We start from the raw sequence: 27,930 nt of genomic DNA, 5'->3' as shown, positions 1-27,930 counted from the left end.
TGCTGTGAACAGGGTTAGATGACACAGTGCTGAATATTCAGGACTCCCAAAGTTGCTAACGGTGATGGAGGCAAACTGGTGTTCGCATTGGTGGGAAATTTTTGAAAAACGTGTTTAGTGCAGACAGCCACAGAAGCTGCCTCTTCCCTTGTGGTCCATCCTCGCATCTTTAGTTAATGTAGTTGATCCAGTTTCAGAGAAGTGAGGGGTAGGCAGGAGACCTACCTACGCTGTATGGAATTTTGCCTTTTCAAACTAAAGCAATGGCACCCAAACACACTGGAGATAAAAGAGAAGTAAAAATATGACGTTAAAGGAAAATTATGTACAACTGGTTTCTTATTTAAGTCTGCAACATCACAAGAAACTTAATCAAGCACAAGACAGCCAGTCTAAACAATTTTACTTCCTCATACCAAAAATAAGCAAGAAAGTACAGAGTAAATAGGGAAGGCATGTAACAGGTGACTGATACACAGAAAATCCCCATAAATGAAACCACAATGTCAAAGAATATCAAGTATTCTGTCTATTGAAACTATCCCGCTTTCCCCCAATTCATCCAAAAGCCAATACCATAATATTTAGCACACTATGGAGGCTCTGACTAGAGGGAAAAAGTGCTTTAGTTAGTCATGCAACCTAGTGAGGTTTGTCAGGCTGTGAAAGGAATTTTTTTTTTTTTTAATAATGAAAGGTGCACAAATATCTTTAAATAGTCCCTTGCTATTAAACAAAGCACAAGGTTTTCATTCTGATATACATGCTCAAAAAATCACAAAGAACAAGTTAGAGCAGTCGGGCTATGTTACGGACCACCTGACCAAGATGGTGACAATGACTGTGAAATGATCAGGGAGAATAGAGAGGCTACAAACGTAAAAAACGCAATAACAACGGAAAACGTCAACTGTCCTCATACTTACTGGATATGTGTCACCTCAGAAAGGGATGCAGAGATAAAATTTCTAGATACCATAGATGACTATTTCTTGGATCAGCTAATCCTGGAACCCACAATGGGACAGGCAATTCTTGATTCAGTCCTAGTAAAGCACAGGGTCTGGTCCAAGAGGTGAATAGAGCTGAACAGCTCAGTAATAGCAAACATAACATAACTACATTTCACATCCATATGGAGGGAAAAACACATAAATACCACCAGAGCAGCATTTAATTTTAAAAAGGAGAACTAGTTAAATGAAAAGGAACAGTCACAAGGATGAAATGCCTGCAAGCTGCATGGAGACTATTTAAAAACACCATAATAGAGGCTCAAGCTAAATGTATACCCCAAATGAAAAAAAACCAAAACAGCACTATGGCTAAGCACCAGCTTAAAAGAGGCAGTTAGAGGCAAAAAGGAATCCTTTAAAAACCGGAAGTCAAATCTTACTGAGGAAGATAGAAGGAGCATAAACTCCGACAAGTATAAAAATATAATAAGGTAGGCCACAGAAGAATTTGAAGAGCAACTACCTAAGGACACAAAAACAAATAGCAATTTTTTTTAAGCACATCAGAAACAGGAAGCCTGCCAAATAGTCAGCAGGTTCACTGGATGATTGGGGTGCTAACGTAGCATTCAAGGAAGTCAAGGCTGTTATGGAGAAGCTAAATGAATTCTTTGCATTGTTCTCCACTGAAGAAGATATGGGGGAGATCCCCACACCCAAGCCATTCTTTTTAGGTGATAAATTTGAGCAACTGTCCTGGGCGGAGTTGTCAATAGAGGAAGTGTTGGAATAAACTGATAAACTAAACAGGAGTAAGTCACCAGGACCAGATGGCATTCATCCAAGAGTTCTGAAGGAACTCAGATATGAAACTGCATAACTACTAACAATGGTATGTTACCGATTGCTTAAATCGCCCTCAGTACCAGATGACTGGATGATAGCTAACATAACGCCAATTTTTAAAAATGCCTAACTTCGCTACCAGGCAAACAGGTTGAAACTATAGTAAAGAACAGAATTATCAGGCACATAGATAAACACAATATGTTGGGGGAAGAAACAACATGGCTTTTGGAAAGGGAAATCATGCCTCACAAATCTATTAGAATTCTTCAATGGAGTCAACAAGCATGTGGACAAGGGTGATCCAGTCAATATAGCAGAACACCTTTGAGAAGGTCCCTCACCAAAGCTTTTAAGCAAAGTTAGCAATCATGGGATAAGAGGGAAGATCCTCTCGTGGTCTGTAACTAGTTAAAACATTGGAAACAAAGGGTAGGAATAAATGGTCAGTTTTCGCAATGGAGAGAGTGGGTTATCCAAGGATCTGTGCTTTTCAATATATTCATAAATGATCTGGAAAAGGGACTGAACAGTGAGGTGGCAAAGTTTGCAGATGATACAAAATTACTCAAGATAGTTAAGTTCAAAGCTGACTGCGAAGAGTTACAAAGGGATCTCACTAAATTGGGTGACTGGGCAATGAAATGGGAGATAAAATTGGATCTTGTAAGTGTAAAGTAATGCACATTGGAAACAATAATCCCACCTATACATACAAAAGATAGATCTTGGAATCATCTTGGAGAGTTATCTGAAAACATCTGTTCAATGTGCAGCCGCAGTCAAAAAAGCAAATAATGTTAGGAACCATTAGGGAAAAAGAGAGATAAAACAGGAAATAGCAAAATGCTACTATATAAAAATCCATATAGTACCTTGAACCCACCCCTTGAACACTGCATGCAATTTTAGTCACCCCATCTCAAAAAAGATATATTAGAATTGGAAAAGATGCAGAGAAGGAAAACAAAAATGATTACTAATACAGAACAGCTTCCATAAGAGGAGAAATGTTATTTACCCCTTCACATAACACAAGAAACAGTGGTCTCTCAATGAAATTAATAGGCAGCAGGTTTAAAACAAACATAAGGAAATACTTCCTCATGCAATGCACACTCATCCTGTGGAACTCGTTGGCAGGGGATGTTGTGAAGGTCTCAAGTATAACTGGGTTCAAAAAAAGAATGAGATAAATTCATGGAGGATAGGTCCATCAATGGCTATTAGCTAAGACGGTCAGGGACACAACCCCAGGCTCCTGGTGTCCCTAAATCACCAACTGCCAGAAGCTGGGACTGGATGACTGGTGATACATCGCTCAAAAGTGTCCTTTTCTGTTCATTCCCTCTGATGCATCTGGCACGGTCCACTGTTGGTAGACAGGATACTGGCCTATATGGACCACTGGTTTGACTCAATATGGCTGTTCTTATATTCTGTAATATGACTCATGACTCTATTGTAGATCTATTCCCAATCTTGTTTCCAATATGCTTTTGCACTTTTAAGGCAGTTCTTATTTAAAGACCTTACTTTAAAACAGAAGCATTCAAAAGCCATCTTCTGTGAATGAGGCACACATTCTGAGCAATTTTTTTTAAAAGAGTAAAATAGCTTACAAGGGTATTCACTTCTTCAGGTCTGGGAAAGATACACAAGGTGGAACAGATTGTTTCATGTAGGTAGTTAACGCATATTCTAAGGGACCATTCAAAGTGGAATGGCCCATTAACACCTCTGTGGTCATAGATCAAAAGGGTGCAGGGCTAGTGGGTTACAGACTGTTGTAATAAGCCATAATTCTAGTATCTCTGTTCAGTCCATGATTTTAGTGTCTAGCAGAGTTATGAATTTAAGCTCCCAGGCTCATCTTTTGATAGTGTTGTGCAGGTTTCCTTTGAGGATGAGGACTGAAAGGTCAGATGGCTTTGTGAAATGTTCACCACAGGTGATAGGATGCATCCGATGAAGTGAGCTGTAGCTCACGAAAGCTCATGCTCAAATAAATTGGTTAGTCTCTAAGGTGCCACAAGTACTCCTTTTCTTTTCACAGGTGATAGGGTGTTTTTATCTTATCTTTTTCCTGTGAGTGTCCATTTGAGAGCATAGTGATTGGTTTCACGTATGTAGTTGTTATTGGGACATTTAGTGCAATGGATGAGGTATACCTCATGTTGTGATATGCATGTCTAGGAACCATGAATCTTGAAAGGTGTGTTGTGCGGGGTGTTGATCACTGTAGCAGTGGAGATACACTACAGGTTTTGCAAAAAGAAAAGGAGTACTTGTGGCACCTTAGAGACTAACTGGCAGGATCTGGTGATGCTTTGAGTTGATGTGTCCTAGTCAGTGGGGAGCTTGTGTCTGATGATAAGCTTGGAAAGGCTGGAGTGTTGTTTGAAGGCTGTAAGTGGGGGTTCAGGAAAGATTTATATCAGGGTAGGATCCTGTTGTGTGGTATGCACCCCCCCGTCCTCTTTTCGGGAGGGTTGGAGTTGTGATACCACCATGACTACAGTCTACCAGACTATCCCTAGTCTGGAAGCAGCATGGCTCAGTGGCCGGAGTCAAGATAGCTGCCCTTGGATGCAGGGCAATGATGCCTAATGGCCAGAGTCAATATAGATACCCTTTTGTTCGGGGCCGCATGGCCTAGCGGCCAGAGTCTATACAACTGCCCTTGGAGTCAGGGCTGTACAGCCCAATGGCCCAAGTCAGTATGGCTGCTCTGGGGATCAGGGCTCTGTGGCCTAATGACTAGAGTCAATCCAACTGCCCTTGGGCTCAGGACTGTTTGGCCCAATGACCAGAGTCAGTACAACTGCCCTTGATGTCAAGGCTGTGCAGCCAAAGGGCCAGAATAAGGGGCCGCCACCCAGAGTGGTGGGGATGGGGCAGGGGGACATGGACCCTCCCTGTGGTGAGTGTGGTCACCACCCAGCCAGCGGGGAACCTACCACAACATGCTGACTCTCCTCAGGTGGGAGATACCACTGACCCTGCCTCTCTGGGACACTTCCTACCGTGTGTCCTAAAGCTGGGGTCTGTTAGTCATCGGGGTGCAGAGCTCCTCAGCGAAGGTAGCTGGCTGGGATCCCGACTCCAGTCGGCCGGCCACAGGCAACAGGTCTGCGGTCTGGGCCTTGCAATCTCTGGTTCCTGCACTCAGAGGCTGAGGCAGCTCTGGGCTGGAGTCTCCACCAAGTGTCCTTCCTCCTCAGCAGTCAGTCTAGAATGAGTTGGTCTGCTCCCTTTTATACTGAGGCAGCAGTTGGAGCATGCCCAGCACAGTGTGAGGGGCAGGACTTCCACTGTCCATAACGTGAGATTAACCCTATCTTGTCTAGTGCGGGGTATGCACACCCCGTCACAGATCCCCATCGAGTATGTTTGATGATAACCCGTTTGTTAGTCCATCCAAAACATAGGAAAAAAAAGTTTAAAAGGGGTAAGAAGGAGAAATTTAGGCAGAAATTTATAAGCTCTAAGAGTTCTACAAACAGTGAGTTATAAATAATTTACCATGTCTCTGATTTTTAAGTTATATTGGAATATTTCCTGTTTTTCTGTAGAGATCAAATCTTCACACTTGCTGAAAGATTGTGGTGGATGTGATGTTTGTTAAGAATTTCACAGCCAATTTTTTGCCCGAAGCAATCAATGTAATGATCAAGAACGTGGTTTTTCCACTCTGTGGGGTCCAGTCAGATGATTTTTTTTCTTATAATTGTCAGCTGGGGTGTAGTAATTGTGAGTAGTGTTGTCATTATGAAAGAATTCTTTGACGTGGAGTCAGTGGAAGAATTTTTCTAGTTCTACACGTTAGCATTGTATCAGGTTTGGTGGTGGGGCCTGAGAGAGTACAAACAATTCAGCTCCAGCGAGGGGTAGTCTAGATAAACCGATGATGTTCAAATGTTGTGTGGTGTCCATGTGGTGGGTGCTGGTGCCCTGGTTTCTCCCGGAAGCGGTGTTCTGTGGTTTTCCTTTCTTCTCACATCCTGGAGGAATGCACCAGAGCTGAAAAAGCACCCACGTGAAATATAAGGTGCAATGTCAGCTAGGACAAAACACAGCATAGGGAGGGATGGTGTTGCCCCTGGACCTTTGGGTCTGACATAGAAAAATGTGGAAGGACCAAAATCTCTTCTTAATGATATCTATATGCTACACATCTTACTCACCAGTATTGAAGTATAACGGGGAAAACAGGCCAGAAGACAGCAATGAAGCATAAAAAATTACAAATAGGATACTGAAAAAAGATTCAAGCAAGAAGGACTTAGAAGCACTCTGATGTTTCTTCATAACCATAAGGAGAACAGTTTTAGGGGGTGTATTTCCAGCACTCTGCATACTGTCTTAAATATGCAAGGCCCATTAAATGTTAGTGAGAGCTGTGACTCCAGTCCATGATGCAAGGTAACAAAAGATTACCCCTTTGTGACTTGCAATACGAAGAAAATGCGCACTACAATGAAAATATGTACAGTGTGACAAAGTTCCTCCTCTACTTTGGTGGGTCCTGCGCTTATTGGCGGATTTTCTCGCCTCAGAGATTCACAGTAGCCCTCAGTTTGGCCACTTTCGTGGCTCAAATCTGCCGTTCACTCAGATAACCTCATCACTGGCCAGCATGGGGCAAAGGAAGGAGAACAATCCTCACAGTCTCTGTTGGTCCACCTAGCCAGGGACCTTCCCCTTTGGTGGGACCCACAGTCCAAGTCAACTCCTCCTGTATCCCCAAGAGGGAGTTGGGGGAACCCAGGCCTGCCCTCTACTCCGGGTTCCAGCCCAGGACCCTGTGGATCACAGCTGTCTATAGCGTTTTGTGTAACACTTGTGTGACAGCTACAACTCCCTGGGCTACTTCCCCATGGCCTCCTCCCAACACCTTCTGTATCCTCACCACAGGACCGTCCTCCTGATGCCAGATAGCATTTGTACTCCTCAGTCCTCCAGCAGTGCGCCCTCTCACTCAGCTCCTTGCGTGCACCTCACTAACTGGAGTGTGAGTCTTTTTAAACCAGGTGTCCTGATGGGCCTTAATTAATTCTAGCAGCTTCCCAATTGGCTACAGGTGTCCTAATTAGCCTGCCTGCCTTAATTAGTTCTAGAAAGTTCCAGAGTGTTCTGGAATAGTCCCTGTTATTTTACCCAGGAAAAAGGGACCTGCTTAACCTGGAACTAATGTATCTACCTTCGACCACTCTTTTGTAGCCATCTGACCTGACCCTGTCACAACAGCCAACGTTTAATAACTATCTACTTTAATAAGGATCTTAACCGAAGACTTACTGACTTGTCCACTGACTCTCAAGAAGTTTTATATAAACTGTGTTTTGAAAAAAAACTATTCTTATTAGGGATAATCTTGTGGTTAGGCACAGGACTAGGAGACATGACATCTTCATTCTGTTCATAGTTGTCAGAAACTTGTGTGACTGCATGAACTCACTTAACCACTCCATGTCTCTGTTTCCCTGTACCTCACAGGAGTGATGGGAGACATCGTGCGAATGAACATTTTTATTTAGTTTACGCCAACTGCCACAGCAACGTTTATTTCAGAATTTTTCACAGCAACAGGTAGCAGTCAGTTCACCTTTAACAGTAAAAGGCGTATCCCTCTCTTGCCGTTGCTTATTTTTGAATGAGCAAACAATGGATTCATTGCTTAATCAGCAATGTGTGCAGATTAGCCTGGTAATCTCAGAATCATAGAAGATTAGGGTTGGAAGAGACTTCAGGAGGTCGTCTAATCCAATCCCCTGCTCAAAGCAGGACCAACACCAACTAAAGCATCCCAGCCAGGGCTTTGTCAAGCTGGGCCTTAAAAACCTCTAAGGATGGAGATTCCACCACCTCCCTAGGAAACCCATTCCAATGCTTCACCACACTCCCAGTGAAATAGTGTTTCCTAATATCCAACCTAGACCTCCTCCACTGCAACTTGAGACCATTACACCTCATTCTGTCATCTGCCACCACTGAGAACAGCCGAGCTCCAGCCTCTTTGGAACCCCCCTTCAGGTAGTTGAAGGCTGCTATCAAATCCCCCCTCACTCTTCTCTTCTGCAGACTAAATAACCTCAGTTCCCTCAGCCTCTCCTCATAAGTCATGTGCTCCAGCCCCCTTAATCATTTTTGTTGCCCTCGGCTGGACTCTCTCCAATTTGTCCACATCCCTTCTGCAGTGGGGGACCAAAACTGGATGCAGTACTCCAGGTATGGCCTTACCAGTGCTGAATAGAGGGGAATAACCACTTCCCTCGATCTGCTGGCAGTGCTACTACTAATACAGTCCAATATGTTGTTGGCCTTCTTGGCAACAAGGGCACATTGCTGACTCATATCCAGCTTCTTGTCCACTGTAATCCCCAAGTCCTTTTCTGCAGAACTGCTGCTTAGCCAGCCGGTCCCCAGCCTGTAGCGGTACCTGGGATTCTTCCTTCTTAAGTGCAGGACTCTGTACTTGTCCCTGTTGAACCTCATCAGATTTGTCTAGGTCACTTGGACCCTATCCCTACCCTCCAGTGTATCTACCTATCTCCCCAGCTTAGTGTTATCTGTGAATTTGCTGAAGGTGCAATTAATCCCATCATCCAATTCATTAATAAAGATGTTGAACAAAACCGGCCCCAGGACCAACCCCTGGGGCACTCCGCTTGATACAGGCTGCCAACTAGACATCAAGCCGTTGACCCTGACAATCTATCCAGCTTATAGTCCATTCATCCAATCCTCATTTCTTTAATTTCCTGGCAAGAATACTGTGGGAGACTGTATCAAAAGCTTTGCTAAAATCTTGTTAACCAGTGGTAAAAAGACAGATAAGATTTTATACAAAACGATTCCCTGGAAAAGAAATTAATCTTAAAAGTGAAATGGAATTTATAAAAAAAAAATATACATTTTTTGTCTTCCATTTAAACAAATTGGAATTGTGTTCACTCTAATAATATAGAGCGGTGGTTCTCAACCAGCGGTCCGGGACCCCCTGGGGAGCCATGAGCAGGTTTCAGGGGGGCCTCTAAGCATGACCAGCATTAGATTTGCTGGGACCCAGGGCAGAAAGCCGAAGCCCCACTGCATGGGGCTGAAGGCTGGGGCCCTGAGCCCCGTCAGCTCAGGCTGAAACCAAAGCCTGAGCAACTTAGCTTTGCAGTGGGCCCTGTGGCGGCCCACTGTCTTTTCTTTGGTGTACAACTGATTCTAACGTTGAAGAAGGAGGATTAAATTTCTTGTTCACTATCTATTGAAAGCTACTAGTTATACCACCACCCCATCCCCATCTCTGCCACTACATGTAACATTAGCCTGATATTTCTACTTAAATGATAAGCCCTTAATATTGGCATTTAATTTTTTTCATCAAATTTCATTATTAATACCCAGTGAGATGAATGAGATACTTTGCAGGCTGTTGGCAGACTCAGGTACACATTACTGTCATCAGTTGACATTCAGTTCACACTTTTAAGGGCCAGAGGCTAATTTTTTTTTAAAAAAAAATATTAAACATTAGATTCTAGAGCATAACCACCTAGCTTTTTTAAAAACACTTGTAATTTTGTAGCAATTAAAAAGAAAATATTCAGTGATTCAGAGTCATACATATAAATGTTCCCATTCTCTCTTTTCATTTGTGACATCTACTTTCCTCTTGTCTTTAAATGTGTAAACTCTTCATGGCAGGTAGTACTGTATGTGTTTCAATATCTTTGTACAATGGCTAGTACATAAGCTCCTCAATCCTTACTGGTGCTTCTAACACAAAGAAGAAACAAGCATAATTACACACGGTGCTTTCACTAACAATCATTTGTATACCTTTGTAGCAAGCTTAAGCTAAAAATGTATTTATTTTATGAAATTTGTGTGTCAAATTGTATGTGCATCTAGAGATCTCTGACAGGTACATTACATACATTGAAAGACTAAATATAAAAACATGCATTTAAAAACATTTAAAATTACATCTTGAGCTGCCATATTCAGAATGGTATGACTTAATTATTGACATTCTCAGTAGACAAAACTATGCATGGTAATTCAAAATAAATATAAATGAATGGAATAAATGTAAATAAATAGCAAAGATAACTGGCCATTTATTTTACAGCTCTACCGACTAACATATGAAACTGATTTCATAAAAAAAACAAGAACAAAACAGCAAGCTTTCAAAGCAGCACGATAAAGCTTCAGAAACTGCAAGGTCACTGCAATGGGAGTTGCACAGAGTTCTACAGTAACGACTATAAAAACTGTGAGTCAGCAGCCGTCAGCACTGAGGACAACAGATTGGATGTATTCCAGCCAAGCACATCAAATGAGTGCACTGTGAAATAGATAAGTAGACCACTGTCCCAACACTAAAAATACACAGTGCAAATTCTTATTCTGGAAACAATAAACTGATTAAAGCTAAAAACACACAAAAAGCCAGTATCACACACCAAAAGAACTGCAGTTTTTGAAACATTTGCAAATAAGCTACAAGCTTTACATTCTTACATAGAAATAACGTATAATGAACAAACATTTTCAAGCCATTTTTCATTTGTAAAGTGTATCCATTTGGTTAAAACATTGGAAATTTATACCATTTTAGAATAATATAAATAGAAAATGTGTAAACATCAGATAGAGTAGGCACAGGACGGCTATTAGCCAAATCCAAAGACAAATTCCAAAGCAACAAACATTAAACCAAATATGAACTATTTTTATACCTGAATACTGCTTTTTAAAAATATCTCTGCTAGAAAAAGAGCATATAAGACCCTTTGCATTTAAAAAAACTCACAATAGAATGAGGATGGCCAACTAGTGAGTTTTCCCCACTCTTAGAAGCCCTACTTTAAAAAAGAAACAATAGATGGCTCAGTTAAGTGTTTTGAATTTTTGTGCGATTTTTTTTTTAAATCTAAAGATTAAACTTTCCCCAAATAAACAAAGTGTACAAAAATGCCATTTGTTAAATTCATACAGACAATATACTAGTAGTTGAAGCATACAAAATAGAACATGGATAATATTTTAGATTACATAGGATTAGTAATGATTCATGTTATTTTGTGTCATCAGGTCAGTTCTCAAATCTGGATGTACTTGGTGTGCCTGTTGGAGACTGCTGATATTTGTGACATAGCCCACAGGTGTATTTACTCTGGTAGCTTTTCCTGGATGTCTAATAGACAATATGTATTTAATTTCCACTTGAGACAACAAAGGTCTAATCATTAATGTTTTCGTAAAAGATAAATACCTGCCAATATTTTTTATTACTGTCATATCCAAGAGGTACCCTTTTAAAAGCAAACTATGAACATTACGTCCCATAGCAATGGAGATTGGAAACTTAGCTAGGAAAGGAAAAAAATTATAGAGATTCATAGATTGAGGCCAGAAGGGACCATTGTGATAATCTAGTCTGATCTCTTGTGTAACACAGGCCATAGAACTTCCCCAAAATAATTGCTCGAGCATATCTCTAACCTCTGAGGATTGGACAAAAAGCGACGGGCTTAAATTGCAGCAAAGGCGGTTTAGGTTGGACATTAGGAAAAACTTCCTAACTGTCAGAGTGGTTAAGCACTGGAATAAATTGCCTAGGGAGGTTGTGGAATCTCTGTCATTGCAGATTTTTAAGAGCAGGTTGGACAAACACCTGTGAGGAATGGTCTAGATAATACTGAGTCCTGTCCTGAGTGCAGGGGACTGGACTACATGACCTCTCGAGGTCCCTTCCATTTCTATGATTCTATGATCTTTTAAAAAAATCCGATCTTGATTTAAAAATCATCAGTGATGTAGAATACACCATGTGCCCCTTATTTCCAGATATAACACATTTCCAGATGTGTTATACTTTTCTCTGCTGGACTGAAGAGTCCATTATTAAATATTTGTTCCCCATGTAGATACTTACAGACTGTAAACAATTCATCCCTTAATATTATCTTTGTTAAACTAAATAGATTGAGCTCTTTGAGTCTATCACTATAAGGCATACTTTCTAATCTTTTAATCATTCTTACTTCTCTGCTCTGAATCCTTTCAATTTATCAACATCCTTCTTGAATTTGTGGATACCAGAACTGGACACAGTATTCCAGAACTAGTCGCAACAGTGTCAAACAGAGACTCTGTTTATGCATCCCAGGATTGCATTAGCTTGTTTGGCCACAGAGTCACACTGACAGCTAGTATTTAGTTGATAATCCATCACCACCCCCAAATCTTTGTTTCAGAGTCACTGCTTCCCAGAATAGAAGCCCCTATTCTATAAGTATAGTCTATATTCTTTGTTCCTAGATATATACCAAGCGATCCAGGATGCTCTGAATCAGTAACCTGTCCTCTTCATTATTTACCACTTTCCCAATTTTTATCAGTGATGATTTTGTTTTCTTCCATTCACTGATAACACTGGAAACACACCCGATCAATAATGATTTTCCATTTTCTCTTACATTTTGAGACCTGTCAGCTAGCCAGTTTTTAATCAATTTTATGTGTGCTTTGTTAATTTTATATAGTTGTAGTTTATTAATAAAAATATCATTTAGTACCAAGTCAAATGCCTGACAGAAGTTTAAGAATATTACAACAACACTATTACCTTTATCAACCAAATTTATAATCTTATCAGAGAGGTATCAATTTAGTTTGACAGGATCTATTTTCCATAAAGCCATGTTGATTGGCATTAATTATATTACCCTCATTTAATTCTTTGTTAATTGAGTTCCGTATCAGCCACTCCATTATCTTGCCAGGGATTAATATCAGACTGACAGGCCTATAATTACCAGGTTATCCTGTTTACCCTTTTTAAATACTGGCACAACACTAGATTTCTTCCAGTCTTCTGGAACGTATGCAGTACTCCGCAACTTTTTGAAAATTAACCATCATTCAGCAAACTCCTCTGCCAGCTCTTTTAAAACTCTTGGATGCAAGTTATCTGGACCTGATGATTTAAAATGTCTAACTCTAGTAGCTTCTGTTTAACAGTCTCCAGAGAGACTAGTGGAATGGAAAGGGCGTTACCAAATTCTCTTATTTTGGGGTTGATGGTGATCAGGAACATAGAGGAGGGTTAATATTGTGACCTACCCTGGTATATTTGGATAAAAGTACATGGATGTCAACATATGTATTTCATGAAAACAATATTTGTATCTCATGAATCCTCATCCCCACCCCGATAATGAAAATCAAACTACATTAGCTCCCTTACCTTCATAATGTTCACTAAGTCCGTCTGATAGTAGCGATCCTGGTGTGCATTAGCAGCTGCTAAAGTGAGAAGGTAGTCATTCCTTGCATGGGTAGCCTTTGAATTACACTCGGACCGTCGTGCTTTTAACTATATTTTAAAAAAAGGAAATCAAAATATAAGGCAGCTGATTTTGTACTTTTATACTATGAACAAAGCATTAAAATATATATGGCTTTAGATGGGTTGTTATATTTGTTGCTACTTTGAAGAATATTTCTATTATTTGTACATATACTTTATACAATTTTTATTAGGCAAAATTCCAGCACAAATTTGTGAATGGCTGAACAGATCCATCATGTGCTTGTACTTGATTATGGGGAAACATTCTGTACCAACTGGTCAGTCGTTTTAAAGACAGTATGCCTGATAAAACATGAGGCCTTTCTAGATTTCAAGATAACATTAGTTATGTGTCCCATGAAAGTGACATAATGCTTTACTATAGTTTTAGTGAGTAGATAATTTATTTTTAAACTCACCTTTACACTTGCCTTCTGTAAGCTTATCCTTGACTGAAAAAGACTAAGCTTGGACCTGTATTAAAAGTCAATAGAATAGATTAATATCAGAAGTTGTCTCTGGGATAGATAGGGACATAAATAGGCTATCTGATAAGGGGGAGGTTTCCTTTGGGGTTAAATAAATGCAGTAAAATAATTCAATAGCAATTTTTTAGGCTAAACATTTTATTTTTATATTCAAGAGTAAAAATTAAGGGTTTTAGGAAGTGGTTACACACATTGAACAAGCTCATTTGCATAATCAGCTATCTTCACTGCATATTCTGAAATGTTTTGCTCAGTCTTACACTAATTTTCAAACAATGATTAAATACAACACGGCAGAAAGCTCTGGTTGCAACAGGAACTCTCAAAGTTCTTTTGTTGTTTGTTGCTTATTGGCTATTTGAAAGTCTTCCATTTGATAGCCAGGGTTGCAAACTTGAGCTACTTGCCTTCTAATGGGGTAGCAATGTAAAATCACCAGCAATCAATTCAGGTAAGGTTGAGTGAGGTCTGCCCACAAAGAATTTTTTAAAAGCAGATGTTAGACTAATTTTGAAACTTTGATCAGAGGGTAGGAATCAGTTTGTTTGTTTTTTCCAGGTTAATCATTTAAAAAAATGCCAGAACCCATACAAGCATCTTAAGAACATCAGGCTTATTTGCAATGAGGTATGAAGGAAAACTTAACTAAAATCATGAACACTTGAATTCTGAAACATTATTCTGTTTATACTACAGGGAGAAAAAAAATTGTGAAACAGACACTATGAACTAATGCTTTAAATCAGATGATAGCTAAGCTTTCTGAAAACATATTAACCCTGAAGAGGTCAAAACAACCAGTGTTCTCAGAAATAAAACATTATCCAATAACTGTAAATTTTACCTTGTGTTTTATCTCACTTTATGAGCAACAAGCATCCATAAATACCACCCAAGAAGATGGCATTTGAAATGGAGTAAATAACAACAGCCCTAAATAACTGTTGTACACAAAGAGAACATTACACATTCTTTTTGGGTAGGACTGGAGCATCCTTCCATGGACAAAATTATTCCTGGTTAAAATAACTTTGTTCAATTTTTTAAAAAGCTTTCTAAAATTTCATACGTAAAACTGATAAAACACCAACTTTAGCTACATTTGATTCTGATGATATGATATATAACCATACCATCCCTATGGATAAATACCTCCACTACTCTCATTTAACTTCAGTACAGTTTTCCCACTAAGTCTATATTAGAAACTGGGTCTACATTAGAAACTTTAGCTGGGATAGTAATGATGGCTAGAATTTTTTTAATTATGTTACAATATTGGCAAAAGCCCTAGAGTATATAAGGTTGTGTCAGCATAAGAGGGCTTTTGCTTTAAAGTAAAACAGGATAAGCTATACTGGCAAAAGCACTTTTTTCAAGGTAAGTGTTGTGTATACTAGGAGGGTTTGCAGATATAGCTATATTAGTTTATACCTGGCCTAAGTCTATTCTAAAGAAGCTGGCAACTACTGTGATGCAATGTTACCACAAAAAGCCAATGGGCATATATTGACTGTTTGGTGTGTCAGGTGGAGGACAGAAGAGTAAGAAAAAGGATTCCTCAATGACTGGTAGCTTCTATACTTGTTTTAAGAAGACCTCCATCCCCAAGACACAATAGCTGTTCTATTCTGAGCTGCCAATCGAGGCCACGTAGACCCCTCCCACCCCGAGCAGGCCTGCCGATGGGGGGGGGGGGGGGCAAAGGGCGCAATTGCCTAAGGGTCCAGGCAATTTAAAAGGGGCCAGGAGCCCCGGGCGGGCCGCAGGGCTCCTAGGCGTGTGAGGGGGGTTCCCGGCAGCAGTGAAGGCAGCCAGGCGGGCATGTGGCAGCCCTGGCCATGCCGGAAGATCGTGCTCAGCAGCTCAGGTGCAGCAGCTTGCTGGGCACCAGCCAGCACAGGTGCAGCACTGCCCAAATGTCAGAAGGACCTTTCTAGGGGGCCCATTGACTGTTCTGTCCTGGGCAGAACCATCCCTAGGGCACGGAGAATCGAGGTAACCGCTCCAGGCCTCATGCTTTGGGGGCCTCCGTCAGCCAGTTGCGATTGGTCAGCACGGTTGGTCCCAGAAGTGACGAATTCGTCACTTCCACCCCAGGCCCCACGTCCCCTGAGGGAAGGCCCTGGGGCGTGGAATTGCTGTCGGCGGGCCTGCCCCCAAGTAGGGGGCAGGAGAAGGAAAGCTCTACAAAGAGTGTTGGGCTCCCTATTGAAAGAGCATGTAATTGGCCTCCAGGATCCAGGGAGATCTGATTGAGACCTGCCCATTCAATTTGAATGTCCTCTGCTTCCACAGCAACTTCAGGGCCCCTGGAGCTCCTTCCAGCTCTCTGGCAACATGGCTGTAGCCTGGCTTCCTCCACCCACCCTGGTCTCTGGAATCCCTCTCAAGGGCAACTCTACATTAAGGAGAGATTTCTGTGAAAAAATTAAGATTGCCTCAGGCTTCATTAAAGCCCTGTTGGGCTTCCCACAAACATAAGAATCCTTGGATTCATGGAGGGCTCTCTAACTATGCCCTTTTACTGCCCACAATTTGAAAGTGATTAATAGTTGGTACTGTTATTCTTATTTCTGGTACTGTTACTCTTATTTTTATTTTTTTAAATTAATGTGTTGCAAAAGGTATCCACATTAGTTAGCACCATCTCTGAACTCCCAGGTGAATTAGATTGTCCCAAGCTGTGTTTTTTTCTGTAAGATTTATAAATGGAGAAGGATACAATCCCTTACTTGTGGTAAATAAAATATTTTACCTTTTTCCTGCTTTTTCTAAGATTTACACTTGATTTTTAGTTGACTAATTGCATAAAGCTGTTTATAACATTCATTACAACATTTAGTTGTTTATAACATTCATCCAAATTTAGCTTTCCAAAACCCTCAAACCACCAATATTTTGGATAACTTTCTAGTTCCAATTAGAAAACAAAATGTGCACACGAAAGCTGAAAACTTATGTCAGTAAATTCTAGTATAAAAAGGATATCTAGAATTTGATAGTGTTTATGTTATACTCCCAGCCTTCATAAAATGCTCATTTAAGAAACTGGAAGAAAACAGCACTGTATACACAAGGCCAACTATTTGTACAAATCTAATGCAAATTGGATTTTATCTGCCTGCAGAAGCAGGCCTTCTGCATACCATATGATAGTCTGTCATTTTAATCTTTACAATACCAATGTGAGACTGGGCCAAATTCCCCTAGCTCAACCTCTGATCTTTTGAGGAAGTGGGTGGATAGCGTATGATATTCCCACCTCCTCCAGCCAGTTGTATGTCACCACCTCCAGAACTTTTCAGTTCCTGAATTGTGTGGAAAGAGCTCCCCGAAGAACATTTTTTTCTAAATAACTTTTTCTTAAAAATGAAAAATAATAAAAGAAAATACTTCAAACTTTAAGGAGAAGTGAGTGGGCATCCTTTTACATTACCTTATAAAAAATGCATAACAGGTAATTACTTTCTTTTTAAAGATGCCATGTACACAACTTTGCCATTCTTGGCGAACAAGTTTGAGGGATGTTTAAAAAAAAAAAAGTGATAAAATTGCAACAGGCAGTGAAAAATACAGGCCAAAGCCCAAAATGGAAACATGCAAGTTATGTGTTTTAGTGAAAGGAAGGGTAAGATTACCTCCACAGGACAAGAGGTATTCAAAAGCTACAGCCTCAAAGATATAACCTCATGAAAGCAAAACAACACTTCCCGAACAATACTCAACTGTGAAGCAAGATGCATGCTTGATCAAAAGGATGTATGAAAGCAAAGTAAGGCAAACCTCAACACAAGCTTATTCAGAGCTAGTATCCTGCTCTTACAACAAAACTGAGTGTAATGATTAAGACAAATACGATATTTACACACACATAATTAATTATAGAGTTGCTATTATAAGTACATACTTGGCCTCAATATCGGCTTTTTCCCGCACTGCATGAGCCATCTGTTCAGTCTCAAAGTACTTCTTCTTGCTCTTAGCTAAATCTTTTACTGTCTCTTGTAATTCAGCCTGGATCTTTGTCAACTGGTCTACACACTGCAAAACAGAATACAACAAACAAGCTTATAATAGAATTAATATCATTGTACTATTATTGTTCAATAAATCTTGCACAGATCCATATGCTCTATAAGTTCTTCTAGGTTAACTATAGATTCAGTCCACCTTTTAAAATAAACCAAACCAAAGAACCAACATCTTTTTATCTCAATTGCTCTTTAAAAAAAATCAGCAACTATTTAACTCACAATGTTTAAAATATGCAGTGTTGTTGTAGCCACATTGGTCCCAGGATACTAGAGAGACAAGGTGGGTGAGGTAATATCTTTTATTCGACCAACGTCTGTTGGTGAGAGTGACAAGTTTTCAAGCTCACACAGAGCTCAAAAGCTTATCTCTGAAAACCTAAAGAAGAGCTCTGTATAAGGGCGAAAGCTTGTCTCTCTCACCAACAGAAGTTAGTCCAATAAAAGACATTACATACCTCACCCACCTTGTCTCTCTGTTTAAAATATTATACTTACAAGATTTGAAAGCTCTTAATGGGGAAAGTAGTTGCAGTAACCTAGATGCAGTATGGAAATGCCAAAGGTACTTCAGCCAGAAGGGATATGGAAAATTACTTCGAGACTAATGACTTCAAGCAAATAAGCATCACTACACTTGTACTTCTGTAGCTTAAGCGATCCTCTATCATTTCTAACATTGAGGATAAGCACCAAAGGTAGCACTAAGAACTGTAAATTAATGCAACTATTCTATTCCATCTTAATTTTTAAAAGGTCACAAAGGCATTTCATACTCCTACTATACATTCTTGTTCCCAACTCAACCGACATTCATTTAAAACCATGCACTGCAGTATAGAAAATATTTTTACAACAAAAGCCATTACAGAATACGTGATGGGTGCAAGTATCAGTCTACTTGACAGAACACAGTGAAATAACTTGCTTTCAAAAAGTTAGCAAAAAAAATCATACTAGTAGAATACCTGCAAACTTTGAGAATCTCTTTCCTTTTCCCCCAAAACTGAAAGCAGAGAAAAAAATATACTCTCTTTGAATCCAAGAAAGAAATACAATGGATTAATTCTGAATTGTTAAATACTATTTTAAATGTGGTTGTTTTTTTTCTGTTCCAAGCTGCATGTTAAGAGCTTTCCAATATGTAGGGTTAAATCAGAAATTAGAGTCAAGCACAAAGGCAATTTTCTTTATACCTCAAGCTTAAAATTCATAGCTTTTCATGGAGAGGTGAAATAAAAAGTTCATCTGTTTGCATGGATAAAATATAAGAATATAATCAGCATTGATAATGTACATTTTAATCTGACAGAAAACAGTGTGTGGAAAACAGCACGAATAGCAATGAAATTGTTCAATGGGAGAAAACACATACTGCCCCAGAAATAACTTAGAAGACATCAATGCCCAGAATTATATCCTGCTTCATAACATAATAAATCCATGTTTTTATTTTTGTTTAAACTACCTGTTCAACTTCGAGTACGCAAGATTTGCACACAAATATTACAGTATGTGGGTTCAAGTCCACTGATATCTCAGAGTCTTTTCACTGGTTTCAACAGACTTTGGATCAGACCCTATATGAACAACCCTATTATAGTAAAGCATTATGCATCTTCTCATTTATATGCAAACATTCTGACTTGTCCTTTGAATGCAGAAAAACCTGTTAGAACATTAATATCTGAATTAAAGTTTTGATGCCACAGTAGGACAATCTTAAAAATGTATTTTTCTAAGACTCATTATTGCATTCAAATGCTTTCTACATTTCCTTTGTCACTATACTAATTACCAACAGACTGTTTTCTAAACCCATGTTCTTTCCTTTATAATCAGCCTTTATAATCATCTTACTTTAGTTACATATTGTTAAAGGCAGAACAGTCAACCATTTAAAAAAACAAAATCTATTGCCTGTCACCTGTAACAGTTACTTGTTACAGCTTTCAAGATCTGCAGTTATTAAATGTTAAAATGTCACGTATCCTAGTATAAAGTTTCGTCAAATTATACCACCCTCCTCTCAGTACTGGCAGTTTTTAAACTCAACTTCCTTTCTGGTTGAAATCTGCACTGAATATGGGTGTAAGGAAAAAGTTCTATCAGTTCAAGAGAAAATATCCAACAGCAACAAAAATCCCAGGATATGTACAATTCTCTCTTCAAAATCTGCGGAGAATTCAAGTGCCTAGCAAGGGATTTTTAATTTATCCCTTCTTAACAGAAACCTGTTCTCCCACTAATAACCTGAGATTTCCTTCTGGCTAGCGGAAATGAAAATCTAGTCTGTTCAGATTAAAATTATCACCTCAAATGAGCAGACCAATGAAGTACAGGACTTAATATAAGATTGATAGAATTTATGGAGAGCGCTGAGGGCGGACACCCCGGTATGATGAAAGGGAGGAGGAGGAACTTTTGTAGGTGGCTGGCTGGCACAACGTCTGAATGATTATTTTAGACTACTGGGATTTTATTGCAATAACGATTAGGGTTAAGGTGACTAGACCCTTACATAGGCAGTTTTTCTTTAAAATATTTAAATCAAAATGCAAATATGTAAGACTTGACCATGTTTATACCTATATAGATACATATAAAAATAAAATGAAGTAGAATGTGTAAGGGGCCTTTATTGCTGAAGAGTAAAAACTCCACAGGAGAAAGAACTCCAAAAGCATTTGTTTGGTTTGGGTGTGGTTTTTTTGGGGGGCGGGGAGGCAGGGAGTTGTATACTTTTAAAAAATTGTTTGATTTTAATATGTATTTGAACTTTACTGCCCAGAAATCCTAGAGAAAATCTTTGAAGAGTAATGAAAAATGACTTTATCTAAGTTAAAATCTGACACTGTAATATTATGTAATCTCAGAGGAACTGAAAAACAAAAAGGCAAAGGTACTTAATCAGCATCTCAAACTGCCTCTTCTGGAGGTTTAATGAAGCCAATGTAACTAACTGTATCCTCACTAGATACAATATGATTTCCTCTAGTTACAGACTAATTCAAACATGCAAAAACTGTGTTTACATTTGGGAAGAGATGTGCGTTTTTGTTTCATTTTCTCTGTATCAATGATTTTTACCTCTGCCTATATGTCTTTGAGACTCCTGCATCTAACCTTCTAACTATTAAACTTTACAAACTTTTATTTGAAGTTGCCTGCAGTTGCCCTAATTTAGCATGATCAGGACCCAGAAAAAGCTGAGGTGAAGTTTCTTGTTGAGGGCCCCATTATCAAGGAGGTAGAAGCTTGGGGGAAAATATGTGGTAGACAAGACAGCATCTCAAGTGTCACTGTTTCAAGTTGAAGTTTACTTTGATGCCTTCCAGTATGGTATCAGAAGTGCTTTACCTGCTCCAGGTCTGAAATTCACTAGGTTTTTTAACCAGGACAGAAGTCAGAAATATCATAAGAACAACTGTGTGTTTAACTCTGTTTGGAAATCCAAGAAAACAATTGGCTCCCAGCAAATTATGCTGTACTTTACTCTCACTTGCACTGTTTAAAACATTAATTTTGTTACGAAAATATTTAATTATGCTCCATAGTAGATGATTATTCTGAGCGATACAAAAAGTACAATGATCCCAGGCTAGCTCAGACTGGAAGGTCTGCATCGTTCCTCCAAGGACTTGTCCCACTAATTCAGAAGTGGTGAATAAATTCCAGAGGGAGCGAGAAGAACAGTTATCATGGCTTAAGGACGAATGGTGAGGAAGAAGTGATAGAGAAAGGGAACTCTTAAAAATACTACTACAAACTTTTAAAATAAAAGAAAGACCTCCTTTCCTACCTCTGCCATTGATTCATAAACTCCCTGAACTTCCAGTATTTAAGGAAGCAGTAGCAGGAGCCATTTACCAAACTAATTAAAACATGAGAAATTACCATAATATTTGTTGGAAAACTCCACAGAAAAATACACACATGCAATGAGAGAGTTTGAGCTCCAGAAAAATCAGTGTCTTACATAGTGGGTGGACCACTATGAGAGGCTGAGGGAGCTGGGATTGTTTAGCCTGCAGAAGAGAAGAATGAGGGGGGATTTGATAGCTGCTTTCAACTACCTGAAAGGGGGTTCCAAAGAGGATGGCTCTAGACTGTTCTCAATGGTAGCAGATGACAGAACGAGGAGTAATGGTCTCAAGTTGCAGTGGGGGAGGTTTAGATTGGATATTAGGAAAAACTTTTTCACTAAGAGGGTGGTGAAACACTGGAATGCGTTACCTAGGGAGGTGGTAGAATCTCCTTCCTTAGAGGTTTTTAAGGTCAGGCTTGACAAAGCCCTGGCTGGGATGATTTAACTGGGAATTGGTCCTGCTTTGAGCAGGGGGTTGGACTAGATGACCTTCTGGGGTCCCTTCCAACCCTGATATTCTATGATTCTATGATTCTATGACCACTACAATAATCTCTCAAAGAATTGGCAACTGAGCTTATGATGAGACATACATAAGTTTATACCCTGCACATCTGAAAAGTTACAACATGGGATGTCAACTCATTTCAGCTAAGAACACTACAACTCTCACGTCTTTAATGGAGAGAGAAAGGTACAGGCTCTGAAGTACTCCAAATTAAACATGACAAACACCATATGATCAAACTCTGGGTACAATGTAAATAAAGAATTTACCTGTAGTCCCCACTAAATGAGCAACATTCTTGTTAAATGGCAGACTAAACATTTTGAACCACAAGCAGTTTTTTGGACAGTTGCTGTATGTGTTCAAACAGCACACCCTCCACTTGACCTCCTGCTCCCCCCCCCAGCCTTTGGCCTATCTTATATAGAGTGCATCCGCAGGTAACATTTTTGGTAACTTCTAGACACAAATTCCTCATTCCTATGCTGATATTTATACTCTGTGCTCCCTCTTTAAAACTTCATTTTAGCAGTCCTCAAATTACAACTACGCTCATCCCAAACGTCACTGAGATCCATAATTAACTTCTCTTCATAATACACAGCTCATTAGAACATGAAAACTATGCAGCTTACATAACCAAGAAGCCCTGTATTTAAAAAGACATTCTATAAAAGCTGATTCCACATAAGGTTTGATTAAAAATATACTGAATACTGAACTGTTCTCACTGCACATGTTAAGGTGTAGATCACTTTAAAATAACTAGCTGAAAGCCTGTGCATTGCCTGGGTGTAATTTGTAACGTCCTGTGTGTAAAAAAGACAAAAATGGTTGATAACATAAAAACTGGATGGTAACAGACTGTGAAACCCAGCGATGATTGAACCTGGTGATATTCTAAACAAAAAAGAGCTTGCAACCATGCTTGTAGCTGTTTCCATCACATCACTCTTACTTTACAGACATTTTAGGCTTCAGAGTGACACAGTGACATTCCTGGAATCTCATTATATCGGTGTAGTAGGTAATAAAACATTTTAAAATGAAAGTCAACTTACTTTCTCTCTTAACTGTAAGAATTTTTCGGTACAGATTAATGCATGAGACTGCCTCTTGTACCAACTTTTACAGGATGTGACCGAGTCTTCTCCACTTCCACAACATCTTTAGGGGCAGCATGCGCCACTCCCCCGGGTTTAAAATGCACTGCAGCTTAAAGTCAGAGCCTATTCTACTGAAAACGCATCTGGGAAAAGTCAACGCCACTTCCAAAGCAAGGCTACTTTTTCTATTTTTGTGTCACCACTGGATCAATTCAGTCTGATTGCCAAAGCATGAAATTAGATTTGCAAAGGAGTTTTTGACCCTCTTTAATTGACCCTCAAGTCCATTAAAAAAACTTCAGTCTGGAATATTTAGTTCATTATTATGAACAAGTGGTTCAATACACACTCATGGTTTAACTTCTACAAAGGAATGCAGCTGAACAGGCAGAAACAGGAATACAGATTCTTTAGAAATATTTCTACTGCTCTACAATCCCTACTAGTCCTGAACAACACACGTGTTAAAGCAACAACTCCCAACAAAGAAAAAAAAAAAAAAAGAGAGAAAATACCTTTTTTAACTGTTGTTCCTTAAAGCACTTGACTGTCCTGGCAGGTTCAGAAATTAGGTTTTTGTAGTTTTCACAGATAGTGAGCCGGGATTGGGCCACCTGCATTGTGCCTTCTAGAAATGATTTCCAAACTGGATACATGCTCCTACAAACAAACACACATTAAAAGATGGTGAGAAAGGGAAAAAGGGAGACAGGAATATTTTACTTTTACTGCTACTAATCATTTATAAAACACTGTTAATGTATGGACTGCTTTACAGAGTTGGACACTCTTAGCGGCTGGCTTGCCCTCGCAGGGAACCTTTGCTGCTTCCTGCAGCACATGCGGGTTGAGGCCTGTATTCTCTCAGCGCCAGGGGGAGCTTGAGAAGGCATCAGTGCCACCAGAAGTGTATGTCCCCTACTGCTCCTGGGAGTCAGTGGCGGATCCTTTAAGGGGCTAAGGGCCCCAACTGGGGAGGCACATCCACATGGCTCCAGAGTGGCAGGGTAGCCCGAACCAGGCCCCCATGGCCTTTCTTGCCCAGTGCCGGGCAGCCATGCTTCTTCCTTTTTCTTCTGGGCATTGGTGATGGGGAGCGATGCTGGACGGAGCCCAGTGACGGGGTTGTGCTGTGCACTGAGAGCGAGGTACTAGGCAAGTCTTGGTAGGACGGCTCGGAAGTCAGATGAAGGGCAGCCTCCATGAGGAGAGCCTGCAAACGAATATCCTGCTCCTTCTAAGTCCTGGGTCAAAAATGTTTACAAATATGACACTTGTTCTTCACATGTGATTCCCACAAGCACTTGGGGCAGCCGCTGTGGGGGGTCACTTACAGGCATAGGCCTGTTACAGTTCGCACAGGGCTTAAACCCCGGACCCAGGGCATGCCCCACCTGGGATGAAGTCCCCACTGGGACTCTAACTTCTGACTCTTAAAAACTACTTAACACTAACTACCATAAACAACTATTTACAAAGCCCTAGGCTTGAAGTCAGAAGAGACGAAACCGCTAGCCACCGCTAGCCCTTGCTATGCAAGGAAAGGCACTCTGACTAACCATCACAGGCGGAAAGAAAGAACTGAGAGCACGTAGGGCCAGGAGTGCCTGATATAGCAATGCATGAGCACAGCACTCAAGAGGGCACCACAGCTGGCCCTATTGATACCGCTAAGGCAAAATTCTCTGACGACCGCGCACGTGGGCACGTGCACACCTACAATGGAATCGACATGAGCAAGCACTCTAAGAACATTAATTTCAGTTACAGAAGAAAGGGTTCTTCATTGTTATGTACAATAATTACACAAATTAGCAATGTAAGTACAGCTATTTAAAAAGACCCAATTGTTAAATTACCTATAGTCACTTCGCTCATCTGTTTTTATTCCAGGCCAATCCTTCTTTAAGTATTGGCTAGCCAACTTCTGAATGCCCTATAAAAAATAAATAAAAAGACTGTTAAAAACGGGTAAGAAAATGTACTATAAAAAGGAGTTTCACTACAGTAATCTCATACACAAATAAAAAACATCTGACATTTTAACAAACAACCCAGTAATCTATCATTTTAATAAACTAATGTAATGCAAAACGATTCCTCTTTCCCCATATATCTTCTTATATTTTTGCTTTGTATTGAGGTATGTTGATTCACTTTATTTGGTTTTATGGTAATGTTATTAGCTTTGTTTTATATATACGATCCTAATCACTCTGTAGACAAACAAGAATTCATTAGAATATTCAACATGGAGAATGTGTGCGACCAAAATAAGTAGCATGAAATAGATATAAATTCAGATGTTATGGATTAATAAAAAATATCTACTGTAATTATACAGGTATAAGTTATCCTAATACAATAACAAATTTCTTATAGAAAATATAATAAAAAATACACTACAACAAATATGTAACTAACAACCATCAGCTTAAAATCGGATGCTGGAAACAAATTTCTTTAACTGAGTTCAGACCTGCAAGACACTGAATGCCCTCAACTCTCATTGAAGGTAACGGAAGTTGAGGGAGCTCAATTCCTGACAGGATCAGGCCCTAATTTTCAGTATCAATTTAGATGCCTATAAACTGGAGTTTGAAACATACAGTTTACTTTTATTTATTTATGCTGTTTACTTTCTGGAACGCTCATCTTGGACATTGCACATCAATGACATCAGTTTCATGTTCAAGTTCTCAGTGCAGTTACGTTTGGTTTGCAAACACCGAAGGGGAACCTCTGGTGTAAAAAATAATCACTTCCCTTATAATTTAAAACATACGGAATCATTTATATAGGTCTTATTGCATTTTTTTAAAATCCAATCTAATTTTTGGACCAAATTTGATTCACAGTATCCCTTTAAAAAGAAAAGGAGTACTTGTGGCACCTTAGAGACTAACCAATTTATTTGAGCATAAGCTTTTGTGAGCTACAGCATCCAATGAAGTGAGCTGTAGCTCACGAAAGCTTATGCTCAAATAAACTGGTTAGTCTCTAAGGTGCCACAAGTACTCCTTTTCTTTTTGCAAATACAGACTAACACGGCTGTTACTCAGTATCCCTTTAAATGCAGAAGTGGTCAACAGATTGGGGGAAAGCAGCTAGAGAGAAGGTTTTCTTTCCAAGATTTCCATCCCTCAGCTTCTGAACCTGCTCAACAGAATGTATTGACTTTTTACTTGATTGATTTCATGAGATGAGTGCCAGAGGAAGAATAAAGTGGCAAACAGGATACATGCCAACTCTGTTAGGATGTACAGACAATGGGTTTAATGAAACTTGTGTCAAAACTTCCTGTGGCAGCTGACATCCAGCATGATAAAGGCCAAATTACTGAATGAATGTTAAAGATAAGAGCACAGTTAGCTGAAAATTTATCAGCTACTTAAGGCAATTCGTGCATACGTTAAATGCAACAAATAATTATTTTGGATGCATAGGTAAAACAGAGCATAATTTGGCTTGCAGATATTCTGTTGCTGGTGATGCATGAGATAGAAACAAACGTGAAGGTCAGAGAGCAGCATGAGGTTGTTGGGCTGGTGATTTATTTCTGAACTGAGCACACATGACATGGAAATCAGTGAGGCAATATGAATGTAAAGCTTCCACAGTTTTGAGCATGGTTGTCAAACAATTAAAAATATCAATCAAGATTAATCACGAGATTCAAAAAATTAATTGCAATTAATCACAGTTTTAATTGCACTGTTAAACAACAAGATACCAGTTTAAATTAATTATAATTATTTTTGGATGTTTTTCTACATTTTCAAATATATTTATTTCAATTACAATGTGGAATACAAACTGTAAAATGCTCACTTCATATTATTATTTTTGATTACAAATATTTTCTCTGTAAAAAAAGAAAAACTACAAGTCGAAGCATGAAGGGGCATACGGATGTTTAGAGTATCTGGTATATAAATACCTTGCACCGCTGGCTACAACAGTACTATGCAAACACCTCTTCTCACTTTCAGGTGACATTCTAAATAAGTAGTGGGAAGCATTAGCCCCCATAAATGTAAACAAACTAGTTTGTCTTAGCGATTGACTGAACAAGATTTAGCATTGAATGTACTTGTAGGCTCTTAAGTTTTACACTGTTTTGTTTTTAGTGCAATAATATAAAAAAATGTAATTCTACATTTGTAAGTTACACTTTCATGATAAAGAGATTGCACTACAGTACTTGTATGAGTTGAATTAAACAATACCATTTCTTTTATTTACCTTTTTACAGTGCAAATATTTGTAATAAAAATAATACAAAGTGGGCACTGTACATTTTGTATTCTGTGTTGTAACTGACATAAATACATTTGGAAAACATAGAACATCCAAAAATATTTATAATTATTTTAAATTAGGATTTTATTATTAACAGTGCAATTAAAACTGCAATTCATTCCAATTAATTTTTATAATCAAATTCATTTGTTTTTAGTTAATTGCTTGAGTTAACTGCAATTAATTGACAGCCCTGTTTTTGAGTCATTTTTCAGTAGAGCCACGCTTAAACAATATGACCGCTGCAATCTTTACGCAAGTGGGTCTTTGTGGGGCTAGCTGGAAGAAAAGGGTTCCCTGACAGCAGGTGGGGAAGAGGAATATTTATAGGGATGGACAGGAAGTGGTTTGGACCAGGTCAAGACAAGGTCATTGCATTTGCCCTTCCTGCTGACTAGAAATGGGGCAAGTATTTATATTCTATGCAGCCACAAAGGGGCCCGCTTTACCTCGATAAGGCTGG

The 27,930-nt window shown here is 39.3% G+C and overlaps 1 protein-coding gene across 4 annotated transcripts in view; it reads right to left on the bottom strand.

The window, feature by feature from the left end:
- Positions 1-27,930, bottom strand: part of FCHSD2 (FCH and double SH3 domains 2) — a 225,104-nt gene that overhangs the window by 75,446 nt on the left and 121,728 nt on the right. For all 4 annotated transcript variants that reach the window (XM_073334756.2, XM_073334750.2, XM_073334766.2 and 1 more), the window contains 5 exons: positions 25,025-25,101; positions 23,681-23,825; positions 17,560-17,693; positions 13,581-13,635; positions 13,057-13,185 (listed from right to left, as the gene is read on the bottom strand). In XM_073334756.2, coding sequence (XP_073190857.1) covers positions 13,057-13,185; positions 13,581-13,635; positions 17,560-17,693; positions 23,681-23,825; positions 25,025-25,101 — 540 coding nt within the window. The remainder of the gene's footprint in view (positions 1-13,056; positions 13,186-13,580; positions 13,636-17,559; positions 17,694-23,680; positions 23,826-25,024; positions 25,102-27,930) is intronic.

Source organism: Lepidochelys kempii, chromosome 1 (genome assembly GCF_965140285.1).
Source record: "Lepidochelys kempii isolate rLepKem1 chromosome 1, rLepKem1.hap1, whole genome shotgun sequence".
Lineage (NCBI taxonomy): Eukaryota > Metazoa > Chordata > Testudines > Cheloniidae > Lepidochelys > Lepidochelys kempii.
The sequence above is the reverse complement of the archived record's forward strand: the minus strand, read 5'-3'. Positions and strand labels throughout refer to the sequence as shown.